Below are 24,941 nucleotides of genomic sequence, written 5' to 3'. Positions count from 1 at the left end.
CAGGTATAAGTGTTGAGCGGCCAGAGACCAGTTGTTGCTGCTGAGCTTAAGAGCAGGCTTGATGACTTACTTGGCCAATTAGGCGGAGTGGTCACTCAGGCTGTACAGCTGTGGCTCAGCTGTGCTCATAGGCTGCATGGAGACTGAGTGGGTCCAGCTACAAATCCTCATTCCTGAGAGAACCTGCCTCCTCAAGGGCACCTCCTAGGGCCCCCAGACACAGCTTCTTGGGATGAGCTCAGGGCACTATTCATACCAGCTTGAGGGCCTGGACATTGTCTGCTAGTTCCCACAAATGATCATCAGAGCCATAGCCCTCCCAGTCCACTAAGTAGTGGAACTTTCCCCAAACTTGTTTAGAGTCAAGAATTGATTGGACAAGGTATTCTTCTTGTCACTGGACCACAATGGGTGTTGACAATGGGTTGGATCAACCTGAGAAGGGGTTCTTGATGTAGGATTTCAGGAGGGAAGCATGGAACATGAGGTGGATTTTCATTGACTCAGGCAGATGAAGCCTGAATGTCACTGGATTGACCTGTTTGATGATCTTGACCAGCCCCATGTATTGGTGATCTAACTTGGCCGCAGGTTTCAAGTTCACACCATGACCTTGTCCCCATAGGTAGGTTAGAAGTGGCTTATCAGCATACTGCTTATACATCTTTTTAGTACTTCTAGATGTTCTACGAGCTCTCGTTGTATGTGATGCAGATGAGTGACCGGGTCCATTGCTGCAGGGACTGAGCAGCTTGCAGGCAGCCCCAGATGGAAGGAAGGATGTAAGCCATAACTGGCACAGACTGGGTTGTGCCAAGTGGAGGTATGATGGGATCAGGGAGATCCAGTCATCCTGATGGTAATTCAGAGAGCACTGGAGGCACTGTTCAAGAATCTAGTTCACCTGGTCCATCAGGGTAAGAAGTTCTACCCCTAGGAGTCTGAAGACCTCTCACCAGAAACAAGAGACAAACCGTGGGCCTCAGACCAACACAATGCCAGTAGGTAGTCCATGGAGCATTCAAGAAAGAGGTGGGCAGTTTCCAGGGCAGTGGGAACCATGCAAGAGGGCATAAAGTGTGCCATCTTACCTAGGTCGCTGTTGATCTCCTGACTAATTGTACATCTAGGGGAGCAGTGTAGTTCTACTATGAAATCCAAGGAAACAGCAAACCATGGGCTGAGATGGAGAGAGTAAGGGGTGAAGGAGTCCAAATGCCCTTCTGAGGGGGTTCTTGGTCCAGGAACACAGATCACAGGAGTCAATGTATTTCTTGAGACAAGGTGGGTGAGGTAATTGTGACACTGCACCCCATATTCTTCATAGTGATATGATTATGGCATAATGATAATGTATTTTATGCAAGATAAGTCATGTGAAGTATCATTGAAAAGGTTATGATTTACTGAATGATTATCCTACTTGTACGCATCTATCATTTTTGTATATGAAGTTAGGTGTAGTAAGTGCAGGCCCTGATAAAGGCCCAGTATGAGGCCTGAACTAAAGTAATGAACAAGACTTAGCTAAAAAGCAAAGTGAGGCTGTGAGCTGAAGGCCGGCTCAGTTCACAGAAGCTGGCAGGAGAAAGGCTGACATAAACATATATTCACCTAGCATATTGAAGTATAAACATAGCATTAGAACACACTATATTGAAACATTCCATAGATAACAGAAGGACAGGCCGACCCATCCCAATGACGGGCAAAAGGGTAAAATGATGGATAGAGTTGTTTTGATCGAACCAACATGTACAAGGCGGCACCTAAATACGTAGAGGGGTTGTACCTTGCTACGTAGAAAGGTGGCCCCTCAATACGTCAGGTGTGATGTGTAACTTGTTTGTATCTGTGTATAAGAATGCATCCCTGGGGAGGTGCCTTTGTCCGGTCTAGGGGGCAGTGGAAAGTCCCGCCACTGACTGAGCCGGGTCCATTGCCAAGAGGCACTTTCTCGCAGTACGCCCGGTAGACTAAGTAATCTATGGGGACCCTGCAAGGGTGTCCGAGGTCGCAATAAACCTAGCCGACGTGGCTTTGCATCTTACTGGACTCTGTGGTTATTGGGGGTTCTCGTCGGGTCTGCTGTGTCAGCTATCTGCGCAGAGCTGGGGCAGCACACAGAGGGAACTCACGCACGCAGCCGAGTGATATCAACAAGGAGAAAGCAGAGCACCACACCAGTACAACTCTGACAACATTAGGAATATTGTCTATTGTGATAAAGTGCCTCCTCTACCTTGGTGGGTCCTGCACTTATTGGCAGATTTTGCTAGCCTCAGAGATCTTCCTGTGTTGGATCAGGAGTTGGGAGGTTTTGGGGAGAACCCGGGCCCACCCTCTACCCCGGGTTCCAGCCCAGGGCCCTGTGGACTGCAGCTGTCTAGAGTGCCTTCTGGAACAGCTACACGACAGCTACAATTCCCTGGGCTACTTCTCCATGGCCTCTTCCCAACACCTTCTTTGTCCTCACCACAGGACCTTCCTCCTGATGGCTGTTAACGCTTGTACATTTCAGTCCACCAGCAACACATCCTCTCACTCCCAGCTCCTTACACTTACACAAACCCCACCACTAACTGGAGTGAGAGCATGGGATAAAATGCTACCAGGTGTCCTGATTAGCCTTAATTAATTCTAGTAACTTCCCAATTGGCTACAGGTGTCCTAATTAGCCTGCCTGCCTTAATTAGTTCTAGAAAGTTCCTGAGTGTTCTGGAATAGTCCCTGTTATCTTACCCAGGGAAAAGGTATCAGAGGGGTAGCCGTGTTAGTCTGGTTCTGTAGAAGCAGCAAAGAATCCTGTGGCACCTTATAGACTAACAGACGTTTTGCAGCATGAGCTTTCGTGGGTGAATACCCACTTCTTCGGATGCAAGCAGTGGAAATTTCCAGGGGCAGGTGTGTATATATAAGCAAGCAAGAAGCAAGCTAGAGATAACGAGGTTAGATCAATCAGGAAGGATGGGGCCCTGTTCCAGCAGCTGAGGTGTGAAAACCAAGGGAGGAGAAACTGGTTCTGTAATTGGCAAGCCATTCACAGTCTTTGTTTAGTCCTAAACTGATGGTTGCTTGCTTATATATACACACCTGCCCCTGGAAATTTCCACTGCTTGCATCCAAAGAAGTGGGTATTCACCCACGAAAGCTCATGCTGCAAAACGTCTGTTAGGGCTTGGCTACACTTAAGCGCTGGTCATCCAGCTGTGTAGGAGCAGCGCTGGTGTGTGGCCACACTCACAGCTACCAGCGCTGGTGTGTGGCCACATTTGCAACATTTGCAACGCTGTTGGGAGTGCTGCATTATGGGCAGCTATCCCAGCATTCAAGTGGCAACAATGTGCTTTTCAAAAGAGGGGGGTGGAGGGTGGTGTACTGTGACAGGGAGCGGGGAAGGCGGAGAGAGTGGATTTTTGGAGCCAACACTTTTGCTTCCTGGATTGAAAAATCACAAAATGTTCACGAACCCTTGGTCTTAATTGCAAACAGCCTGCCTCCAACGCTGTTTCTCTGTCAAGCAAACATTCACTCCCTGCCTCTCATTTGATCGTTCACAGCCAGGTACAGATAGCTCCTGTTTGCTGTGATCAGTGTTTGTTTTTTAGATAAGCAGTTCAACGGAGCTCCGATCGGAGTTCACAACAAAACAAAGAGAGGCTGCATAACAAAACAAAGAGAGTAATTTAGTTAAAAGCTTTCTGGGATATCTCCTTATTCCCTGGAGGCCAATAAAAGCGCTGGTGTGTGTCCACACTTGATGAGCAGCGCTGGATCACCAGCGCTGCAATCGCTACACCCCAACCTGGCCAGGTGTACAGCCAGCGCTGCAGCCAGGGAGTTGCAGCGCTGGATGTGCCTTGCAGGTGTGGACCGTTACTAATTGCAGCGCTGGAAAGCCTCTACCAGCGCTGCAACTTGCAAGTGTAGCCAAGCCCTTAGTCTATAAGGTGCCACAGGATTCATTGCTGCTTTCCAGGGAAAAGGGACCTGCTTAACCTGGATCTAATGTATCTACCTTTGACCACTCTCTTGTAGCCATCTGGCCTGACCCTGTCACACTATGTATCTATTACAAATGTGTTTACACATGGGAAACACCCACTAGGCAGAATGCACTCAGTCTAGATGGCTGGCTGGGAAGGGCCCATTCATGTTAATGAACCATTAGGGAGAACAATAGGCCTTAGAAGCAGCTTATCTCCCACTGGGGGGAGGGGGCGGGCTCCCTGAGGATGCTACAAACAGCCTCTAACTCATGGCTGCTATGACACTACAGCAGGGGTTCTCAGACTTTTGTACTGGTGACCCCTTTCACAAACCAAGCCTCTGATTGTGACCCCCCTTATATAGTAAAAATACCTTTTTAATGTATTTAACACCATTATAAATGCTGGAGGTGAAGCAGGGTTTGGGGTGGAGGCTGACAGCTCACGACCCCCCATGTAATAACTTTGCGACCCCCTGAAGGGTCCTGACCCCCAGTTTGAGAACCCCTGCACTACAGGCACATGTGACCAGGTCACCTGGTACTGGACTCCATTTTGGGATACCAGTGTTTTTCCACTGACTGGTGTGGGAACCAAGCTTTGAAACAAAGGGTTTCCACCATATGCAAAAGCTGCAGAAGGCAGGAGAGCGACATCATCGTAATTCTTCACTGAGTCCCCGCCCAATGAGACTCCTGGAAACACCCGAGGAACAAAGACTGAACTGGGGGGAAGTGCTGGACCCAGGCTAAAGGGATTTTTAGCCTGTGAAAGAAACCCTTGGGGATTCCAAGCTGTAAATTAGTGCAGCTTGCCCCTTAACAGTCTGAAGCCTGCTTGCATCATCATTTAGGGTAAAAATTTGCTATTCATATCCGATCTACGTACAGTAAAAGCTGTTTTATCTGGCACTTCATCAATTGGAAAGCTCTATAAACTGGCATTTCTGATCTTTGTTGAAATTCCGGTTTATAGTCCAGTTGGTGCCGGTTTATCCGGCATGTTGGGGGAATCCGGGGTGTTGGTAAGTGAAAAATGCCAGTTAACTAAGAGGGAGGGAGTTTGAGTGTGGGAGGGGGTGTGAGGCTGGGGGTTGGAGTGCTGGAGGAGGTGCAGACCGTGGGCTCTGGGAGGGAGTTTGGGTGCAGGAGGGGGCTTGAGGCAGTGGGTTGCGACACAGGAGGGGGTGTGGGGTGCCGGATCCAGGGGCCGCTCACCTCAAGTGACTCCCCGCAAGCGGTGACCTGTCCCGTCTGCTTCTAGGTGGAGGTGCAGCAGGCGGCTCTACACCTCCCCCACCCCGCCCCGCATGCCAGCTCCGCAGTTCCCATTGGCTGGAAACCGCGGCCCATGGGAGCTGCGGGAGGCAGCGCCTGCAGGCAGAGACAGCATACAGAGCCACCTGCTATGCCTCCCTTGGAGCAGCTGGGACAGGTCACTGCTTGCAGAGAGTCGCCCAAGATGAGCGCCCCCCAGATCCAGTATCCCACACCGCCTCCCATGCCCCAACCTGCTGCCCGGAGCCCCCTCCTGCACCCTAACTCCCTCCCAGAGCCCGCACCTACTCCCGTGCCCCACCCCCAGCCTCACACCCCCTCCCGCACCCAAACTCCCTCCCTCTTAGTTAACCAGTATTTTTCACTTAGCAGCACCCGATTCCTCCAACGTGCTGGATAAACCAGCTTTTACTGTAGCATATCAAGCTTAGTTTGCCTGTTTTATTTATTTGCTCGGTAATCTTCTTTGATCTGTTTGCTATCCCTTATAATCAATTAAAATCTTTTTGTAGTTAATAAACTTGTTTTTGTTTTGTCTAAAACCAGTGTTTGTGGAAATCATAATTTGGGGTGGAAAACTGTTGTATATTTTCTCTCTACATTGAGGGAGAGGGAGAATTTCGGGAGCGTATGCTGTACCGTTCTCTATGCTGTGCAAGACAATATAATTTTGGGTTTACACTCCAGAGACGAAGTGCATGCCTTAGGAACTGGGAGGTGCCCTAGCTGTGTCTCCCCATGCAGAGCTGATCATAACATCTGTATGTAACTGCAGTTGGGTGTGTCCCTATCTGTATTTGTGTTGGTAAAGTGCAGGCTGGAGCCTGGGAGGGTCACAGCAGTATAGTGTAAAGAGAGCCCAAGCTGGTGGGTTAGGAGGGTTCACTGGTACCCCAGTTCCAGGTGGCACCCCGGGAGGGAACCCATCACAGTAATATCTTTTATTGGACCAATTTTTATTGGAGAAAGAGACAAGCTTTCAAGTGCCACAGAGCTCTTCTTCAGGTCTGTGAAAGGTAATCAAAGTGCCACAACTAAATACAAGATGGAACAGATTGTTAGGCATAACAAAGTACTCTACTTAGGAAGGAACAATCAGTTGCACATATACAAAATGGGAAATGACTGCCTTGGAAGGAATACTGCAGAAAGGAATCTAGGGGTCCTAGTAGATCAAAAGCTAAATATGAGTAAGCAGTGTAACACTGTTGCAAAAAAAAGCAAACATAATTCTGGGATGTATTAGCGAGAGTGTTGTAAGCAAGACATGAGAAGTAGTTCTTCTGCTCTACTCCTCGCTGGTCAGGCTTCAGCTGGAGTATTGTGTCTGGTTCTGGGTGCCACATTTCAGGAAAAATTTGGAGAAAGTCCAGAGGAGAGCAACAAAAATGATTAAAGGTCTAGAAAACATGACCTACGAGGGAAGACTAAAAAAATTGGGTTTATTTAGTCTGCAGAAAAGAAGACTGAGGAGGGGGACATGATAACAGTTCTCAAGTACTTAAAAAGTTGTTACAAGCAGGAGAGTGGTAAACTGTTCTCATTAACCTCTGAGGATAGGACAAGAAGCAATGGTTTTAAATTGCAGCAAGGGCAGTTTAAGTTGGACATTAGGAAAAACTTCCTGACTGTCAGGGTGGTTAAGCACTGGAATAAATTGCCTAGGGAGGTTGTGGAATCTCCATCATTGGAGATTTTTAAGAGCAGATTAGACAAACACCTGTCAGGGATGGTCTAGATAATAATTAGTCTGGCCATGAGTTTAGAGAATTGGACTAGATGAACTCTCAAGGTCCCTTCCAGTCCTACAATTCTATGTTATTAGGAAATACTTTCTAACTACAAGAGTAGTTAAATTCTGAAGTAGACTTCCAAAGGATGTTATGGAATCTCCATCACTTAAGGTTTTTAAGAACAAGTTAGACAAATACCTGTTATGAATGGTATAGATGTATTTGGTCCTGCCTCAGCACAGAGGGCTGAACCTGAGGACCTCTTGAGGTCCCTTCCAGCCCTACATTTCCATGGTTAACATACACTAGGGAACTTTTAGGGCATACCAGGGTCCACATGGGCCAGTTAGTGCATGACACATTAATGAACATTAGAATTTACACCCCCTGGTGCACATTAGTGCTTACCAGGTACACAAGTCCTTAGCTTCTCACACATACATTTTTGTGGCTTCTTCCATGCTACCCCTTTTACACTGAATGAGCCAATTAATGATGAGTAGACTGGGGACAGTTGACTCTTTATGTATAATATTTTAAAAATCCTAATATGTTTGTATTGCTATGCAATGGTCTGTCTATGAATTGGTGCTTCCCAGTGGCAACACATCACTGGTGGTCCAAGACCTGCACTACCTGTTAGAACAAATTTTGAAGGCAAGAATAATTAAGAACTATGGAGATAAATGGAAAATGGGATAAAATGCAATATGTTTCCAAAGGTAGATCATGCCAAACTAACTTGATACATTTCTTTGATAATAGATTCTTTAGACAAAGATCAGAATATCAAAAAAGAATTGGCTTACCTAGAGAACTGGAGTAATAGAAATGGCATGAAATTTAATAATACAAAGTGCAAGGTCATGCACTTTGGGACTAATAAAGTAATACAAAAAAAATTCAGCTGTAAATTGGGGGAACCTCAGTTGGAAATGACAGAGGAGGAGAAAGACCTGAGCATATTAGTTGATCACAGGATGACTATGAGCCACCGCTATAATAGAGCAGTGGAAAAGGCAAATGCGATCTTCGGATGCACCAGATGAGGTATCCTTAATGAAGATAAGGAAGTAACACCATTGTACTAGGCACTTGCAAGACCTCATCTGGAATTCTGTGTGCAATTCTCGTCACTCATGTTCCAAAGAGATTAATTCAAACTAAAACAGGAGAAGAGAAGGGCTACTAATATGATCAGAGAAACGGGGAGCCTATCTTAAGAAGAGGAAGCTAAAAAAGCTTGTTTTGTTTTGTTTAGTCTATCAAAATGAAGATGGAAAGGAGATATGATTAAGGCTATGATTATGTGACAGGTCACGGAATCTGTGACTTCCATTGATCTCTGTGACATTTTCTGGCCCCGGGTTGGAGCTTCAACCTCCCCCCCATCCACAGCTCCCAGCCCTGACCCTGGTGGGGGGACCCTGCAGCTGCCCAGCCAGAGGGGGCGGCAGGGAAACCCCCCACAGCTGCCCAGTCACGCGGGGACCCTGCAGCTCCCGGATTTGTACACTGAATGAGATAAGGATCCTGTAGAACAAATAGAATGTGAACATGTAATTAAAGAGTCCTGTGGCACCTTATAGACTAACAGAAGTTTTGGAGCATGAGCTTTCGTCGGTGAATGACACATTAATGCATGCATCCAACGAAGTGGGTATTCACCTACGAAAGCTCATGCTCCAAAACTTCTGTTAGTCTATAAGGTGCCACAGGACCCTTTGCTGCTTTTACAGATCCAGACTAACACGGCTACCCCTCTGATACATGTAATTAAAGAGTGCTCTATATGCACAATGGGGACTGAATTAAGATTGCACGAACAACGTTAATACTGGCATTTCCTAATTTATGAATGCTTCACTTTGCAACCTTATTTTTTTAACACTGTTTTATTGGTACGTCATATACATATATATTGATTGCACCACTCTTCCCACTCTTTTTATATTACCTGTCTTCTTAGGCCCAACTCTGCAAATACTTCAGCACAGATCAAAGGGAAACCAAACCAACAGGACTACTCATGTGAATAACTTACAGGAGTGTATAAAGCTCCAGTGTGTGAGACACACTCCGACTGTGCCAGTAGGGACAGCCGCACTGTGTCTGTGAGAGGGAAGGGTGTTACCTTGGATGAATTTCTGCCATTTCTGCTCTAGGTGGTATTTCACACAGCTGTTCCCCGAGGGGTATATTATTATCTGTTCATCAAAGTAACAAACATTGTTTGCGACTCGAGAGCGGAGCCCAAAGATGTGGAGAGACTGAGCCACAATCACGGACATGGTGTCCCCGATGCTGCGGGTTCTGCTGGGAGAGAGATACAGGGCATAAGACAGACGCCCCGCAGCCCCCGCTTCCCGACCACCGCCCGCACCAACGGCTGCCCGCTCTCCCGCTTCGCCCCACCACGTCAGGCTCCCGCCTCCGCCACCGGCTCCTCGCTTCAGCCCCCTCTTCCCGTCACCCTCCCCTCCTCGCGCCCCCGCCCGTTCCCCACACACCGCCGCGCTCCCTACGAGCCTCTGCGCCTCAAGCGCCTCTCAGCTTGTTGCCATGGAGACCGAGTCCCACAGGCGAGAGTTTGACCCGGAAGCGGAACTGAGTAGGCCTCGGCGGCGACGTCCGGAAGTGAGTTTCTCGTGAGTTGCGGGCAGCCTATTTTTGGTGCTTAGAGTGCGCGTGGCAGGGAGAGAAACTGGCTGCTGAGGTAAGAGCGAGACCTAGCGCCGCTACCCACCAGGCCCCGCAGGCTCCTCCACCCTGCGCAGATTGGGGGACTCCGCCCGTGCTGTCCCCTTCTCGGCCAGATCCGGGCTCCTGGGTTCCCGCCTTGCCCGCTGCTGCGGCTCGTCTTCCTGGGCCCTAGTGGAGCGTATATCGGTGCTGAGTTAGTCCTGGCGTGGGGGGAGGCGCCCTAGAGTATTTAAACGGCGAGACCCCCCCACCCCTACTGGGTTTACGGTGCTGCTAACAGACCGACCGGACCTTATTCCCCGCCCTCCCCTCCCCCGCTTCCAGCCTGCGCGGTGCCCGCCCGCCCTGGACCCGTTGTTCAAAACCAGCTCCGTGAGTTTCCGTAATCCAGCACTTGGTGTAGCTGCGTTTGTACTATGCTTTAACGGGACACTGACTACTTAAAAATCACACTTCTGTTTGGAAACCTTTGCTGTTGCAGGTTATGCCTAAGGCCCCATCCTGTAAGTACTTAAGGTGAATATCTGTGTGCGCTTCAGTAGTCCCGTTGATTTCACCCACAAAAGCTCATGCTCCAATACGTCTGTTAGTCTATAAGGTGCTACAGGACTCTGTTGCTTTTTACAGATCCAGACTAACAGGGCTACCCCTCTGATACTTGACACCATTGATTTCAGTTGACTTCTCATATATTAAATTACATATGTATGAGTGCTTCCAGGGTTGGGGGCTAAAATTTCTATAATTGAAAGAGATTAGAAAGGAAGTGCTGTGAATCTGAGCTGTACTTAACTTTAGTAAGTTGTGTAAAAAGGTTACCCCTTCATGTCTTTGAGTCCATCTGCCAACTTTTGTGGTTGTACACTCACATTTTCCACACAGCATAAAGGAAAGGAAAACATAACAGCCATACTGGGTCAGACCAAAGGTCCATCTAGCTTCAGAGGGAATGAACAACTCATACAAACAGGGAACATGAATTTAATGTTCCTCTTGGAGGAATTATGTGCCTAAAAATTCTGTACCTAATAGTTGAAAATTCTGCATATTTTATTTGTCAAAATAACAATATAATTGTGCCAGTTAAATTACCAAAATTAATTGTATTTCAAAATATCTGTCAGCAAGTTTGTCTGTAACAATACAGACTAGAAAAAAGAATATGCTGGTAATTTTTTATTTTTTTGGACAAATAGATTCCTTACTAGGCTTATTAATACAAACTTTATGTAATTCTTTTAAATTACAATACAGAACCATTTCCTGCACCTGTCAAAAGCAGTGCAAAGGCTTGGGGGGAGCAGAGGCACCTAGGAGTAAACCTGGAGGGGGTTAGGTGTAGGTGAAAGGTTTTTCTTTGTGGGGGGTGGGGGGATTGTTATGGTGTTAGGAAGCCTCCCCGATATAGACCCTGGCTGACCCCATGCCTCTCCCATTCAGTCAGGCACGTCTGCCCCTGTCCCCGCACCCTCTATTCCATTGATCTCTGCAGCCGCCCTCCCCCATCTACAGGCTTAACACTGTCACCCCACTAGCTCCTGAGCCCATACTCCAGTCTGTCCTGCCCCCTGCCCACTAGCCATTCTGAACCTCAGTCTGTGACATAGACACACACCCCACCCAGCACTCTGTCCTAACCTGGCTCCGCAGGCAGGGTGCTGTAATGAACTCTGCCCCTGCCGCACTGAGTATAGAATTTTATATTTTCCCACATAAAATATATTTTGCCTAATAAGTGCTGCAGTTCTACCTTTTGCCCACCAGAGGCTACTGTGGCGCTAGAACAGTAGCATGAATGCAGCAGCTGTTCTGGCGCCACAGTGGCCTCTAGTGAGCAAAAGGCAGAACTGCAGCACTTATTAGGCAAAATGTTTTTATGCAAGAAAATATAAAAAATTATGTGAGACAGATTAATTTTGCGCCTCTGCATATATGCAGAATTCCCCCAGGAGTAGAATGTGCAGGGAGCAGAATGAAACTGACTTAGCTTAAAGTACTATCAAATGTACTGAGTAAATACAATAGCACCTCAGACTTGTAAACACTTGGAATGAAGGTTGTTCTTAACTCTGAAATGTTTGTAACTCTGAACAAAACGTTTTGGTTGTTCTTTCAAAAGTTTACAACTGAACATTGACTTAACACAGCTTTGAAACTTTACTATGCAGAAAAAAATGCTGCTTCCCTTAATTTTTTTAGTAGTTTGCATTTAAGACAGTACTGTATTTGTGTGTGTGTGTTGGGGGAGGGGGCACATTGTGGGGAAGGAGGTTGCATCTCTACTGCTGCCTGATTGCGTACTTCGAGTTCCAAATGAGGTGTGTGGTTAACTGGTCAGTTCCTAACTCTGGTGTTTGTAACTCTGAGGTTCTACTGTAGAGAAAATAGAGAAATATTTTCCCTAGATTTCATATATAGTAACTTGAAGGATTATTTGTAGCAATAAGCAAAAAGGAAAAAAAAATTAGGGTTGCGTACATGATTTTACCTCAGTCTTTAATAAGTGCAGTGTTACAGTAGTCTTTATTACATAGCTTTTTATATGAAACACACAGAGACCAGAATAGTATTCTCGCCCTCATACAAATGAAAAATTGGTTGAATTAATATTACTCAAACTTTCAAAAGGAAAAAAAAATTGTGTTGAGACCCAGCATAAAAAAATGAGAATTTCTAGAAAACTGTGTGTCTGAAAACAGGACTGTGAACACGATATCTGTGAATACAGTAATAAAAATCCATTGGAGGAGGAATTTCAATCTCAGCACTTCAGAACTACCAACATCAGATTGCAATTCCCAGTCAAGGGAGCAAAGCACATGTGTACACTCCCTCTCTGCATCTAGCATCATGTTCCTGCACAGGGAACATGACACATCCACTCTGCAACCAACCATCTCTTTTGGGCCAGGCTGGGAACAAGTCAGACTCTCATCCATCCTTATGCACCTCTGTAGATACAGAGGTGAACATAGTATGAGAACCTGAATAGAACAGAGTACACATCACCTTCATCTGTTTCTTTCTCCAAGTTAAAGATGTCAGACTACGAAAATCAGTCGTTGTCAGAGTCTGAGTCAGAAGAATCGGTCATCACTGACAAAGAGGTAAACTTAATGCCAAAGGACTTGAGCAAAATTTCCCCAATGCTGGGGGAGGAGGAGTGCAGATTCCCCTGGATGAGAACACCTAATGCTACACAATAAAGGGGGTTGCAGTGGAGGCATCAGTTAGAACATCAAACTTCCCCAATTAAACTAGCAATGTTCCACCACAGCCTATTGTGTGTAGGACGGGTATCTGCAGAGAAAGATCAGCCCTTCTGTCTCGTGGCTTGTTGTGGGAAATCGGCTCACATTTTTTATCTGGGTTCTTATCTTCTATCCATCAATATGGTGTGTGAGCCCCTGACATGTTCTGCCTTTATCCCCTCCCCTTTAGTAGGCTGGCTTTCCTGATTATGGATGTGCTTGAGTGATAAGTCCCTGCCTTGGCCCAAGTGTTCAGCCCCTGGCAAGGGACATAATCCATCTTCTCTGGACCAATCCCTGACCAAACTCCTTCTGTGCAGCTCCAGGCAGCATTTTCCAGGGGTGCCCTGAAGCCAGGGCTGAATGTCGTGCTTGAGGGGCACAAGAAGGCTCTTAACAATGTGGTGAGTACTGTATCTGTGTAGGCTGTGACTCTGGTGTGTGCATGCAAGTGCTTATATGGGAGGAGTTTGCTTATGATGGTTGGGCTTGTACATGTGGCTACCTATAGGAATCACAGAGGTTAGTGAATTAAAAACTCTTAGACCATATATTTAGTTACCCCATACATCTTTGGTGGGGAACACTGCAGTGGTAAAGGCTGGGTTTCTTATGGAACTAGTACTGCCGTACCAATTTCCTTTTTACACTATGAATTTCTTAAGTGAGTTAAACATTTTCTTCACTGCTGTGATGTTGAGACACCACGGTCGATATTACTGATTGACTTTAGCTTCCATGTAGATTACAGAATTTTTTATTTATGATTTCATGGCCTGTGGCAACTATCAGGTTATCTCAAGTTGTTGGAGACTCAGCTGGCCATACTGAGGTTTTGGTGTTTGGGTTATAATTAAACATTATAAGGTTAGATAGTCAACCCATATCATGGACCAATTGTTAGAGCCCTGCATGGATACAAAATTTGGATCCACATTCATCTTCAATCCGCAAACATGGTCCATGGATGCGCATATAAAGTGGATATTGGCAGATTTGCTGGGCTCTACCAATTGTTGCCTCCACTCCAGGATCCTGGGAAGTAGGTAGATCCCAGCTGAGGGAGTCCAGTAAAGTAACTTTTCTTTGCCTTTTGGGGTTTTAAGTTAGTGTTTGGTTCACTTCAAATTTTGTAGAACGTTTTACCTTTGCCACAAGGCTAACCTACCAAGTTTGAAGCCATTATATGTCTTTTTTGTGACCCTTTAGGTGGGTGTATCCAAAATCAGAAACTGAACTTCCATTAGGAGTTCATCATAACTATGGTTTGACTGCCATTACTACATAACTCAGTTCCCTAGTGCATACTCGCTCTCCCAGAACAGCTTCTGATGTACCAATACACTTTCTGGAGCGGTCTTGTGGGGACACTGAACTGGTGTGTGGCAGGCACATGTGTTTAGGGATTAAAATACCTTGCTGGAGAAAGATTTTTAGCTTGTGGAGAGCTTAATAATTGGGCTGGGCCCAGTTTGTTCCAAAATGCACTTGCAAAAGGTCAGTAGAGTCACTGGCTGGTTGGTGTGTATGCCTGCCTGACAGTGTTGGATCACTGCTCCCAACACTCACTCTGCACAGCTCAACACTAGCATAGTGTATGTCTACACTACCATTGGAAGGTTTGATCTAGCTAAATCAAAGCTAGCTTGAGTAATAATAGCAATGAAGCTCAAGGACTTGCTCTTCCCACCCAGACCCTGGGTACACACTTGAGCAGCCTCTGCCTGTGCTGCTGCAGCTTCACTGCTATTGTTACTTGATTTAGCTTTAATCTGGCTAGATCAGAGCTAGCTCTGGTATGTCTGTACTTGCTTCAGTCACACACTCCAAATTGCAGTGTAGATATACCTGTAGAAGCACACTCATTTGCTTTCATATTAACTTTAGATTCTTTAATAGTAATGTTGTCTTTGCATGCCCAAGAGTGTAGTGAGTACTCTCCACAATCTAAAATCAGGTTGCTGTTGCATGAAAGAGTGGGAAGCAAGGAAGGAACAAAATTATAAGATCACACAATCACTCATTTAAGTCATGGACCTGATCTGGTGTTGAACCCTGCCTCATTTCCCCTTCTCAGGGTTCTCAAACTACACCCAGACTCTTGAGTCAAACACCCCTTCTTGGGGTCTGGTTTATTAACCTGACATTTAACTGTGATGATGATTTAAGTCAAAGCAGTTTTTCCCCCAAAATTCAATTCATGCTGCCTGGCATTCCCTCAAGCTGCTTCTTAAGGCTTTTCAGCTCCTGCCCTTCATTGCAGGTAGCCTTTGCATCTAGCTGGTATGGAGAGCCCCCTTTCTGGTCCTCTTTGACCCTACCTCACCACAGGAATCTTGCTGCTCTCTTAAATTGAGTTCAGCAGACAGTCTTATCTGCTTCAAAGGCCGTCACCTGGGGAGGCAGCTAACAAGTCAAGAGTGGGGTTGATCCCAACTCTCTTAAAGGGGCAGCCCATCCTAATATAGACATATAGAATTGCTAGCCTTCAGAAGACGAACTTGTTTTGTGTCTTGCTGTTAATAGAGTTGTCCTTTCTTTTTCTAGGATGGCTTGAAGCAATGTTTGTCCGAATTCAAGCAGCACTTAGCCTGGGTGGAAAGGCTGGATGTGACCTCGGGTCAGGCACCAAACGTCATGAATCCAACCTCATATCACACACCTGACAAAGCCACCGTTGACCCTGAGGATGACTTCCAGAGAGAGATGAGCTTGTGAGAGGGGGCGACATTCTCATATGGGGCCCCAGAGTCATACCACACACATGGTCTATCCACATACACAACTCTAGTGTTGCATCACTATCACATCTCACCATGCACTGCACGCCTTCAGTGTCGTGCCTTCCATCCACATGCCGATGTCACATCACTTTCAATCCCTAATGCATATACATGTGTAACAACTCGACACCCGTGTGTCATGCTGCTATAAACGGTCAAAATATATTCCAAAATAGATCACGATATCTTGAAGCTTGAAATCCTTCCATGTTTTGGATTCTGAGATTTTGTGCTTTACCTCTTTTGGCAGGCCTGGATTATAAAATTATCAATCATGAGAAAATATTTTAGTAATACAAACCTTGGTTGCTACTTAAAATAGACTCTTAAACTGTGCTTTATATTCAGATAATTTAAATCTCTGCTAGATAAAAAAGCTTACATTTAAAGTATGAAATAAGTGTTGAATTTTCTTAAGAAATTTTTTTTTAAATGAAATTCAAATATATTTGAAGTTCTCTTTAGAGAACTGCTTCCTTACAAAATATAAACTTTTCGGGGGGGGAAGTATATTAAACCATATCAAGCCGTATTTTGTGTGGAAGGCATTCATACTTTAGTAATGATTGGCAGTAGAAAATCCTAAAATTGATATATATTTTTTTTAATATCTGTGACCTCCTAGCCAGAGGTCTTGAGGTAATATCCCACGTGAAAACAGACTATCTCCTTGAAACAAATACAGTGAAATCCTCCAGACTGTCTTAATTTCAAGGACATGAGAAAATCATGGGCATTGCAATTTTTTTGTACGTGGTAGTATTCTGTACGTTCTAAACCGACATTAAATTTGCCAGGATAGTTGCACAATGTAAACAAATTGCTGCCCTGTTAAACCAGTCTTGTAGAAAACTGTCTCCAATGGAACAGCAGCAGCTGCAAAGTGGTAACTAATTTCCATGCCTAATTAAACAGATAATTTCTTCAAAAAATAAATTAAATAAAAAACACCTGTAGTACACCACTAAAGTTCCAAAGTGAAAATCTTGCATCCGAAGAAGTGGGTATTCACCCACGAAAGCTCATGCTGCAAAACGTCTGTTAGTCTATAAGGTGCCACAGGATTCTTTGCTGCTTCTACAGAACCAGACTAACACGGCTACCCCTCTGATAAAGTGAAAATGGAAGTTCCTGTAGCATCTTGGTGTCATTGCAATTCTGCCTATTTTATGGTTTGCATTTTACAGTACAATTTGTAAAATTGTAAACTGCATGTTAACCAGAAAAACAGGAATAGAAATACAACATGACCAATGTGTCTCGGTTAATGTTGTTGGCACCTTAATTTCTGGGCTCTTCGCATTTTTAATGTTGCTCTGATATAGTTTTGGGATTTCATATAAATTTTATTTATCTTGTATCAAATAGCTAATATGAGCAGAGTTCCTGATGTCCCTGTCCAGTGTGCTTTAGACCTTACTGTTAACTTTAACCTGCTGTCCCATTGTTTTCCTAGTTACCGTCAGGCCCAAGCAGCGGTGCTGAAAGCCCTGCCTTGGCTACGTCACCAAAAAGTCCCCACAAGGAGGCCAGATGATTACTTTGCAGAGATGGCCAAATCTGACCAACAGATGCAGAAGGTATTAAACTTGGATTGGCATTGGACGTCTTTTCTTCCTTCAGGTTCCCCACTGTGGGTTTTAGACAACATAAAGCACAAACTTTAAGATGTATCATTGTTCAATCAGTGAAACATGGTCAGACTTGAGAAGTCTGTCAGCACATATGGAATCCAGACTAGTGATCTAGTCTGTCTTCAAGAGTGCCCTGTGATAGATGCTTCAGAGGAGAGTGCAAAAAACACCAGATAATGAACAATTTTGAAATAGTCTGCTCACAGGGGAATTGTAAAGTGAAATATAAATGATTATAGTAGGGAACTGGAAGTCAGGAGTGAACTGGATACATCAGATATTTTAATTCAGAGTCTGACTGTTAAGTTCATATTACAGAATTTGGTTTTTATAATATTAAAAACACAGGACTTTTTCCCAATGTTCTTATGGCCTGACAGAATCTTCCTGAAGCCCTGACCATTATCCCCAGGGAATTATGGCTTGTTGTGAAGGACTTCACTATGAAAACAAATTTTTCTTACTGTTGTTGTTTTTCTTTGGAAGAGCAGAGGTTTATTCTTATGCTTCAGTTGTTACCTCCATATACTGCAGAACTTTTCCAGTAAGAATCTCTCTAATCTTGGATTGATTGTATAATTGCATTTTTACTTAAAATCCAGTAAAAGCTTTTAATTGTTTGGGGGTGAGGAAGAAGGGGAAAGATTGAATTCTGTGGTGGGGAGGCCAGTGAGTTCACTAACATTATCCAAGATTCAAGTCCCTTCTAGGGGAACTGCTCAATCTCATCTATAAATCCAAAAGGATTGGGCAAAAATGATAGCTTTGTCTCACTCTGTTCAGTAAGAACTTGTTCTCTTGAGGCTACACTTGATCTCTGTACATGCCATTAATCTTCTAGCCAAATCTGGGTTGAAGAAAACCAGAAGGCCAGGAGTTTCTGAAGTGAGCATTCCCAACCTTGAGTTATCTGAGGGGGCGGGAAGAGAGAAAGAGAGAGAGAGATCGATCTAAAAGTCAGTGCATGCAATAGAGAATTTGGCACTGGGTCTAGGCAGCAGCCTTAGGAGGACCTTGGGGATTTAATAAATATAGACTACATTTAGTGCATAGTGTAAAGATTTACAAGATGTTTTATTTTATACCTGAATAATGGCCCTACTGATATGGCTTATCCAGCGCATGGTTCGCATAGCCACATCTTCCTTTGCATAACAAGCATATTTGTTTTGTTTCCTAATAAGATTCGACACAAGCTTAAGAGCAAACAGGCAGCAATGGAGAAGTCTGAGAAAGCAAAACAGCTTCGTGCACTGAGAAAATATGGCAAAAAGGTGAGGAGGTGGAGAAACTTATCTGGCAAGAAGGGAATCCATCAGTGGCAAGACCCTGGACCTGTGGGTGGTGATCCCAGCTATTGTTTGAGAACCCAGAGAGTGAAACCTCTTGGACAGCATTTCCAGCTGTTGTCTGGGGGTACAGCAAGGGAGGGCCTTGAACATGAAGCTGTTTGGCCAGTTTACCACTCCTGTTTGGGGGTGTGGAGGGGGAAAATATAAAGACAGTGGAGCCCTTTGGGAGGGTTTGGGGCAGTGGTTCTCAAAGTTTTGTACTGGTGACCCCTTTCATATAGCAAGTCCCTGAGTGCGACCCCCCCCCATATAAATTAAAAACACTGGTTTATATATTTAACACCATTATAAATGCTAGAGGCAAAGCAGGGTTTGGGGTGAAGACTGATAGCTTGCGACCCCTGGTTTGGATATAGTAGGGAGCAAAACCCATATTGTCTCTTGTTACAGGTACAAACAGAGGTTCTGCAGAAGAGGCAAAAGGAAAAAGCAACTGTGCTGAATGCAATCAAGAAATACCAGAAAGGTGAAGTCATCAGTCTCATCACAAGAGAGTGCTGAGGGAGGGGGAGGAGGACAGTGAGATAACAGAGCACTGCAGCATGTGGGTGTCATTAGCCAAAACTGGAGAGGAGTGAGTTGGAAGAGGGCATTGCTGAACATGGATGGTGCACAGGGCAGCAGTAGCGGCAGCATAAAGACTCTTAAATAGGCATTGCCTAGTGGGGGATAAAACTGCCATTAACTAATGCTGTAACTCTTACTCACATTGGAAATTCTTCTGTCTGATTCAATGTAGCAGCTCCACAAATGTTCTGCTCTTGCAGGTCTCTCTGACAAGCTAGATTTCCTGGATGGGGAACAGACACCACCACATCAGGGGAAGAAGGAAGGAGATGGTGGTCAACGAATAAAGAAAGGGTGAGATGGGGGAGTTAGAGGCATTGCAGCTGGGGCCCGTACATCCCCATCTGAGTCTACAAAGCTATTTTTCAGGATAGTACCAGGCCCCAGCTATCCCCGAGATGGCAGCAGATAATTCCTAGCTCTTAATGCTAATGTTCAGTCTTATGCACCTCAGGGAGGAGTTGGTGCTGGTAGCAAACACTTGCAGAGAGGAAAAGCTGGTTATAAACAAGGGTGGGGAAGAGACTGGAGTGTCTTACATATTTTTGCCCTTCTCCAATGAGAGAGGGAGACAAATGGGTCTTTTCAACAGCTGGAAATAAATCGGATGGAATCTAGAGTGACATGAGCATCACCTAGGAGGAGCTGGATGGGAGCTTCCCACATTGCATGTGTGCTTTCAAGCGAGCTCACTGAGAGAGGGTAGTGGGGACCTAGCAAAGATGACTGGTTGTTTCTGTTTCAGACCAAACGCCAAGCGACGTTACAAGAATCAGAAGTTTGGTTTTGGTGGGAAGAAGAAAGGCTCAAAATGGAACACACGGGAGAGTCACAATGATGTATCCAGCTTCCGGGCTAGTGTGGCCCACAACAAGGGCCGTGGGAAAGCAGGGAAAAAAGGTTCCAATGTGAGTGAGAAGTGTGTCCTACATACTACCAACCCTGTGCATTAGTGGGAGACGGGCCCTGGCCACAAAGGGAATAGCTGTATGTGTGTTAGGAGTGGCACATGTGCTGGGTGTATAGGGGGCTGGGGGCTATGGGCTGCGTATTTGGGGATCAAGACTGATTAGCTGGTGGGAAAGGCTGGGCAGGTTGGTTTGATATGAATGGGGGAAAGCAAATTCCATGCCAAAGGGAATCGTGTCCAGGTGAGTGAGAAAATACCATGTTTATCCCTACCAGTGTTCTGAACCCCTGCATCAGAAAAACTGAAAGGTGAGCATCATTGCTCTGATAAGGCCCCTTCTTTCCCATGCTATAAGGCCAGAAGCAGGGGGTGGGTTTCATAGATTCGAGGTCCCTTTCAGTCCTAGAGAGGTCATCGAGACCAGTCCCCTGCCCTCATGGCAGGAACAAATACTGTCTAGACCATCCCATATAGACATTTATCTAACCTACTTTTAAATATCTTCAGAGATGGAGATTCCACAACCTCCCTAGGCAATCCATTCCAGTGTTTAACCACCCTGACAGTTAAGAACTTTTTCCTAATGTTCAATCTAAACTGCCCTTGCTGCAGTTTAAGCCCATTGCTTCTTGTTCTATCCTTAGAGGCTAAGATGAACAAATTTTTTTTCTCTCCTCCTTATGACACCCTTTTAGATAGCAGTTTTCAGGTATCATGTCCCCTCTGTCTTCTCTTTTCCAAACTAAACAAACCCAATTCTTTCAGCCTTCCTTCATAGGTCATGTTTTCAAGACCTTTATTCATTCTTCTTGCTCTTCTCTGGACCCTCTCCAATTTCTCCACATCTTTCTTGAAATGCAGTGCCCAGAACTGGACACAATACTCCAGTTGTGGTCTAACCAGCCCAGAGTAGAGCAGAAGAATGACATCTCGGGTCTTGCTCACAACACACCTGTTAATGCATCCCAGAATCATGTTTGCGTGTTTTTTTTTTTTTTTTGCGCGCGCAACAGCATCACACTGACTCATATTTAGCTTGTGGTCCACTATAACCCCTAGATCCCTTTCTGCCGTACTCCCTCCTAGACAGTCTCTTCCCATTCTGTATGTGTGAAACTGATTGTTCCTTCCTAAGTGGAGCACTTTGCATTTGTCTTTGTTAAACTTCATCCTGTTTACCTCAGACCATTTCTCCAATTTGTCCAGATCATTTTGATTTATGACCCTATCCTACAAAGCAGTTGCAATCCTTCCCAGTTTGGTATCATCTGCAAACTTAAGTGTACTTTCAATGCCAATATGTAAGTCAGCAAACAGTCTTGTGGCACCTTATAGACTAACAGACGTTTTGGAGCATGAGCTTTCGTGGGTGAATCATCCGACGAAGTGGGTATTCACCCACGAAAGCTCATGCTCCAAAACGTCTGTTAGTCTATAAGGTGCCACAAGACTCTTTGCTGCTTTTACAGATCCAGACTAATACGGCTATCCCTCTGATACTTAATATCCAAGTCGTTGATGAAGATATTGAACAGAGCTGGTCCCAAAACAGACCCCTGCGGAACCTAACTTGTTATACCTTTCCAGTGGGATAGGGAACAATTAATAACTACACTCTGAGTACAGTTATCCAGCCAGTTATGCACCCACCTTATAGTAGCCTCATCTAAGTTGTATTTGCCTAGTTTATTGATAAGAATATCATGCGAGACCATATCAAATGCCTTACTAAAGTCTAGATATACCACATCCACTGCTTCTCCTTTATCCACAAAACTCGTCATCCTATCAAAGAAAGCTATCAGATTGGTTTGACATGACTTGTTCTTTACAAATCCATGCTGGCTATTCCCTCTCACCTTACCATCTTCCAAGTGTTTGCAGATGATTTCCTTAATTACTTGCGCCATTATCTTCCCTGGCACAGAAGTTAAACTAACTGGTCTGTAGTTTCCTGGGTTGTTTTTATTTCCCTTTCTATAGATGGGCACTATATTTGCCCTTTCCCAGTCCTCTGGCATCTCTCCTGTCTCCCATGATTTTCCAAAGATAATAGCTAGAGGCTCAGATATCTCCTCTATTAGTTCCTTGAGTATTCTAGGATGCATTTCATCAGGCCCTGGTAACTTGCACGCATCTAACTTTTCTAAGTGATTTTTAACTTGTCCTTTTTTAATTTCATCTTCCAAACCTACCCCCTTCCCATTAGCATTCACTGTTAGGCATTCCTTCAGACTTCTCGGTGAAGACCGAAACAAAAGTCATTAAGCATCTCTGCCATTTCCAAGTTTCTTGTTACTGTTTCTCCCTCCTCACTGAGCAGTGAGCCTACCCTGTCCTTGGTCTTCCTCCTGCTTCTAATGTATTGATAAAAAGTATTCTTGTTTCCCTTTATTCCTATAACTAGTTTGAGCTCATTTTGTGCCTTTGCCTTTCTAATCTTGCCCCTGCATTCCTGTGTTGTTTGCCTATATTCATCCTTTGTAATCTGTCCTAGTTTCCATTTTTTTATATGACTGCTTTTTATTTTTTAGATCATGCAAGATCTCGTGGTTAAGCCAAGGTGGTCCTTTTTGCCACATTTTCTGTCTTTCCTACCCAGCGGAATAGCTTGCTTTTGGGCTCTTAATAGTGTCCCTTTGAAAAACTGCCAACTCTCCTCAGTTGTTTTTCCCCTCAGTCTTGATTCCCATGGGACCTTACCTATCAGCTCTCTGAGCTTACCAAAATCCACCTTCCTGAAATCCATTGTCTCTATTTTGCTGTACTCCCTTCTACCTTTCCTTAGAATTGTGAACTCTATGATTTCATGATCACTTTCACCCAGGCTGCCTTCTACTTTCAAATTTTCAACGAGTTCCTCCCTATTTCTTAAAATCAAGTCAAGAACAGCTTCCCCCAGTAGTTTTTTTTCTTTTCAACCTTCTGAAATAAAAAGTTGTCTGCAATGCAGTCCAAGAACTTATTGGATGGTCTGTGCCCCGCTGTGTTATTTTCCCAACATATATCTGGATAGTTGAAGTCCCCCATCATCACCACCAAATCTTGGGCTTTGGGTGATTTTTTTTTTTTTATTTATTTGTTTAAAAAAAGCCTCTTCCACCTGGTTAGGTGGCCTGTAGTAGACTCCTAGCATGACATCACCCTTGTTTTTACCCCTTTTAGCCTAACCCAGAGACTCACACTTCCGTCTCCTATGTCCATCTTCACCTCAGTCTGTGTGTACATTTTTAATATAGAAGGCAACACCTCCTCCCTTTTTCCCCATCTATCCTTCCTGAGCAAGCTGTACCCATCCACATCCACATTCCAATCATGTGTATTATCCCACCAAGTTGGTGATGCCAACACCGTTTTGCCCTGACCCTCCTTTCTCTTTGCCATTATAGCTCACAGTCCCTCCTATTTCCGACCCATCTCCCAGATCTCCATGTTCTCCACTTACCTGTGGTCTTTGCTCACCTGTCCCTGTCGAACCCAGTTTAAAGCCCTCCTCACTAGGTTAGCCAGTCTGTGCCTAAATAGGGTCTTTTCCCCTCCTCGAAAGGTGAACGCCATCTCTGCCTAGCAGTCCTTTCTGGAATAGCATCCCATGGTCGAAGGAGCCAAAGCCCTTCTGGCAACACCATCTTCGCAGCCAGGCATTCACCATCATGATGCACCTATCTCTGCCCAGGCCCCTACCTTTGACAGGAAGAAGAGAAGAGAATGTCTGCTCTCCAAACTCCTTCACCATACTCCCAGAGCCCTGTAGTCACTCTTGATCCACTCAGTGTCACACCTCGCAGTATTATTTGTGCCCACATGGATGAGAAGCATGGGGGCTGGATAATCCTCGACAATGCTTCCATAACGTCTCGGATACGGGCCCCCGGCAGGCAGCATACCTCCCGAGATGAAATGTCAGGGCGACGGATGGGCGCCTCCATCCCCCTCAGAAGAGAGTCTCCGACCACCACTACACTACGTTTCCTATTCGCAGTGATGGTAGCAGACCTCCCAGCCTTAGGGGTATGAGGCTTTTTCTCCTCTACTGTAGGGGGTGATTCCTTCTCTCCTGTATCAAGAAGAGCATAACGGTTACCTATTTCTCCCCCCTCCCCCTCCCCCCGGATGTCAGTAAGTGAGAATTGCAAACCACAGTCTCTGCAAACCACACCAGGATCTGGGTAGAAGCATCCATGCTCAGGCGCTCTGTCTGGCTACAGGCGCAGGTGGAGGAGACAGAAGCAGTGCTGGCACAGGTGTTGCGGGTCTTCCTAACCATCGTAGGCCTCCCTCTGTCAAACTCCCTTTCAAACTCCCCTGTCTGCAGCCCCCGTCCACTTCGCTTTCAAAACCAGAAATCTAAATTTGTCGTTCTCTTTTTACAGAAGAGACCGGGCAGAAAGATGAGGCAGAAAATGAAGAGTCGAACCTGATAAGGATTGAGTGGGATAGACCCTGCTTCTCAATGGCTTTGGTGTTTAGTTTCTATGTATGTATGAATTGCAGTTGTTCCTTCTGACACTGGAGTCTTCAGGCAGTTCTAACTGCTGTAGACCAAGCTGGGTGCCATTTGATGCAAATGGTTGCAGTGGAAGTACATGTACAGTCACTAATCTTTTTGTACTGTTGGTTTTCCTCCAAGATTTTTTTCTGCTTCTCAAGCCTTGGGCCTGGCATATGTAACCTCATTAAATAGTGTGGACAGATCTCATTTGGTTCTCGTATCTTCAGTGTTGTGTTTTGAGGGAGGGACT

The 24,941-nt window shown here is 45.2% G+C and overlaps 2 protein-coding genes across 4 annotated transcripts in view; one reads left to right on the top strand and one right to left on the bottom strand.

The window, feature by feature from the left end:
• The window catches only part of CFAP57 (cilia and flagella associated protein 57), a 136,528-nt gene extending 126,916 nt beyond the window's left edge, over window positions 1–9,612 (bottom strand). Inside the window, exons 1-2 of one of the 3 annotated variants that reach the window (XM_045028833.1) lie at window positions 9,510–9,612; window positions 9,134–9,312 (exon numbers count right to left, since the gene is read on the bottom strand). In XM_045028833.1, coding sequence (XP_044884768.1) covers window positions 9,134–9,290 — 157 coding nt within the window. In that variant the 5' untranslated portion in view covers window positions 9,291–9,312; window positions 9,510–9,612. Of the gene's footprint in view, window positions 1–9,133; window positions 9,313–9,414; window positions 9,430–9,509 lie in introns of those variants that run through there. The other 2 variants (XM_045028830.1, XM_045028832.1) reach the window with 2 other exon arrangements.
• Window positions 9,573–24,894, top strand: EBNA1BP2 (EBNA1 binding protein 2). The gene is made up of 10 exons (XM_045028837.1): window positions 9,573–9,715; window positions 12,735–12,809; window positions 13,274–13,357; window positions 15,501–15,667; window positions 17,193–17,316; window positions 18,555–18,644; window positions 19,113–19,188; window positions 19,490–19,583; window positions 20,035–20,197; window positions 24,573–24,894. The coding sequence occupies exons 2-10, from the start codon at window positions 12,741–12,743 to the stop codon at window positions 24,618–24,620; spliced, it is 915 nt and encodes a 304-aa protein (XP_044884772.1). The 5' UTR covers window positions 9,573–9,715; window positions 12,735–12,740; the 3' UTR covers window positions 24,621–24,894.
• The last annotated feature ends 47 nt before the right edge of the window (window positions 24,895–24,941 follow it).

The sequence above is a fragment of the Mauremys mutica genome, chromosome 8, assembly GCF_020497125.1.
Source record: "Mauremys mutica isolate MM-2020 ecotype Southern chromosome 8, ASM2049712v1, whole genome shotgun sequence".
In the NCBI taxonomy this organism is placed as follows: domain Eukaryota; kingdom Metazoa; phylum Chordata; order Testudines; family Geoemydidae; genus Mauremys; species Mauremys mutica.
Note: the sequence above shows the minus strand (reverse complement) of the source record. Positions and strands in the feature narration are given on the sequence as shown.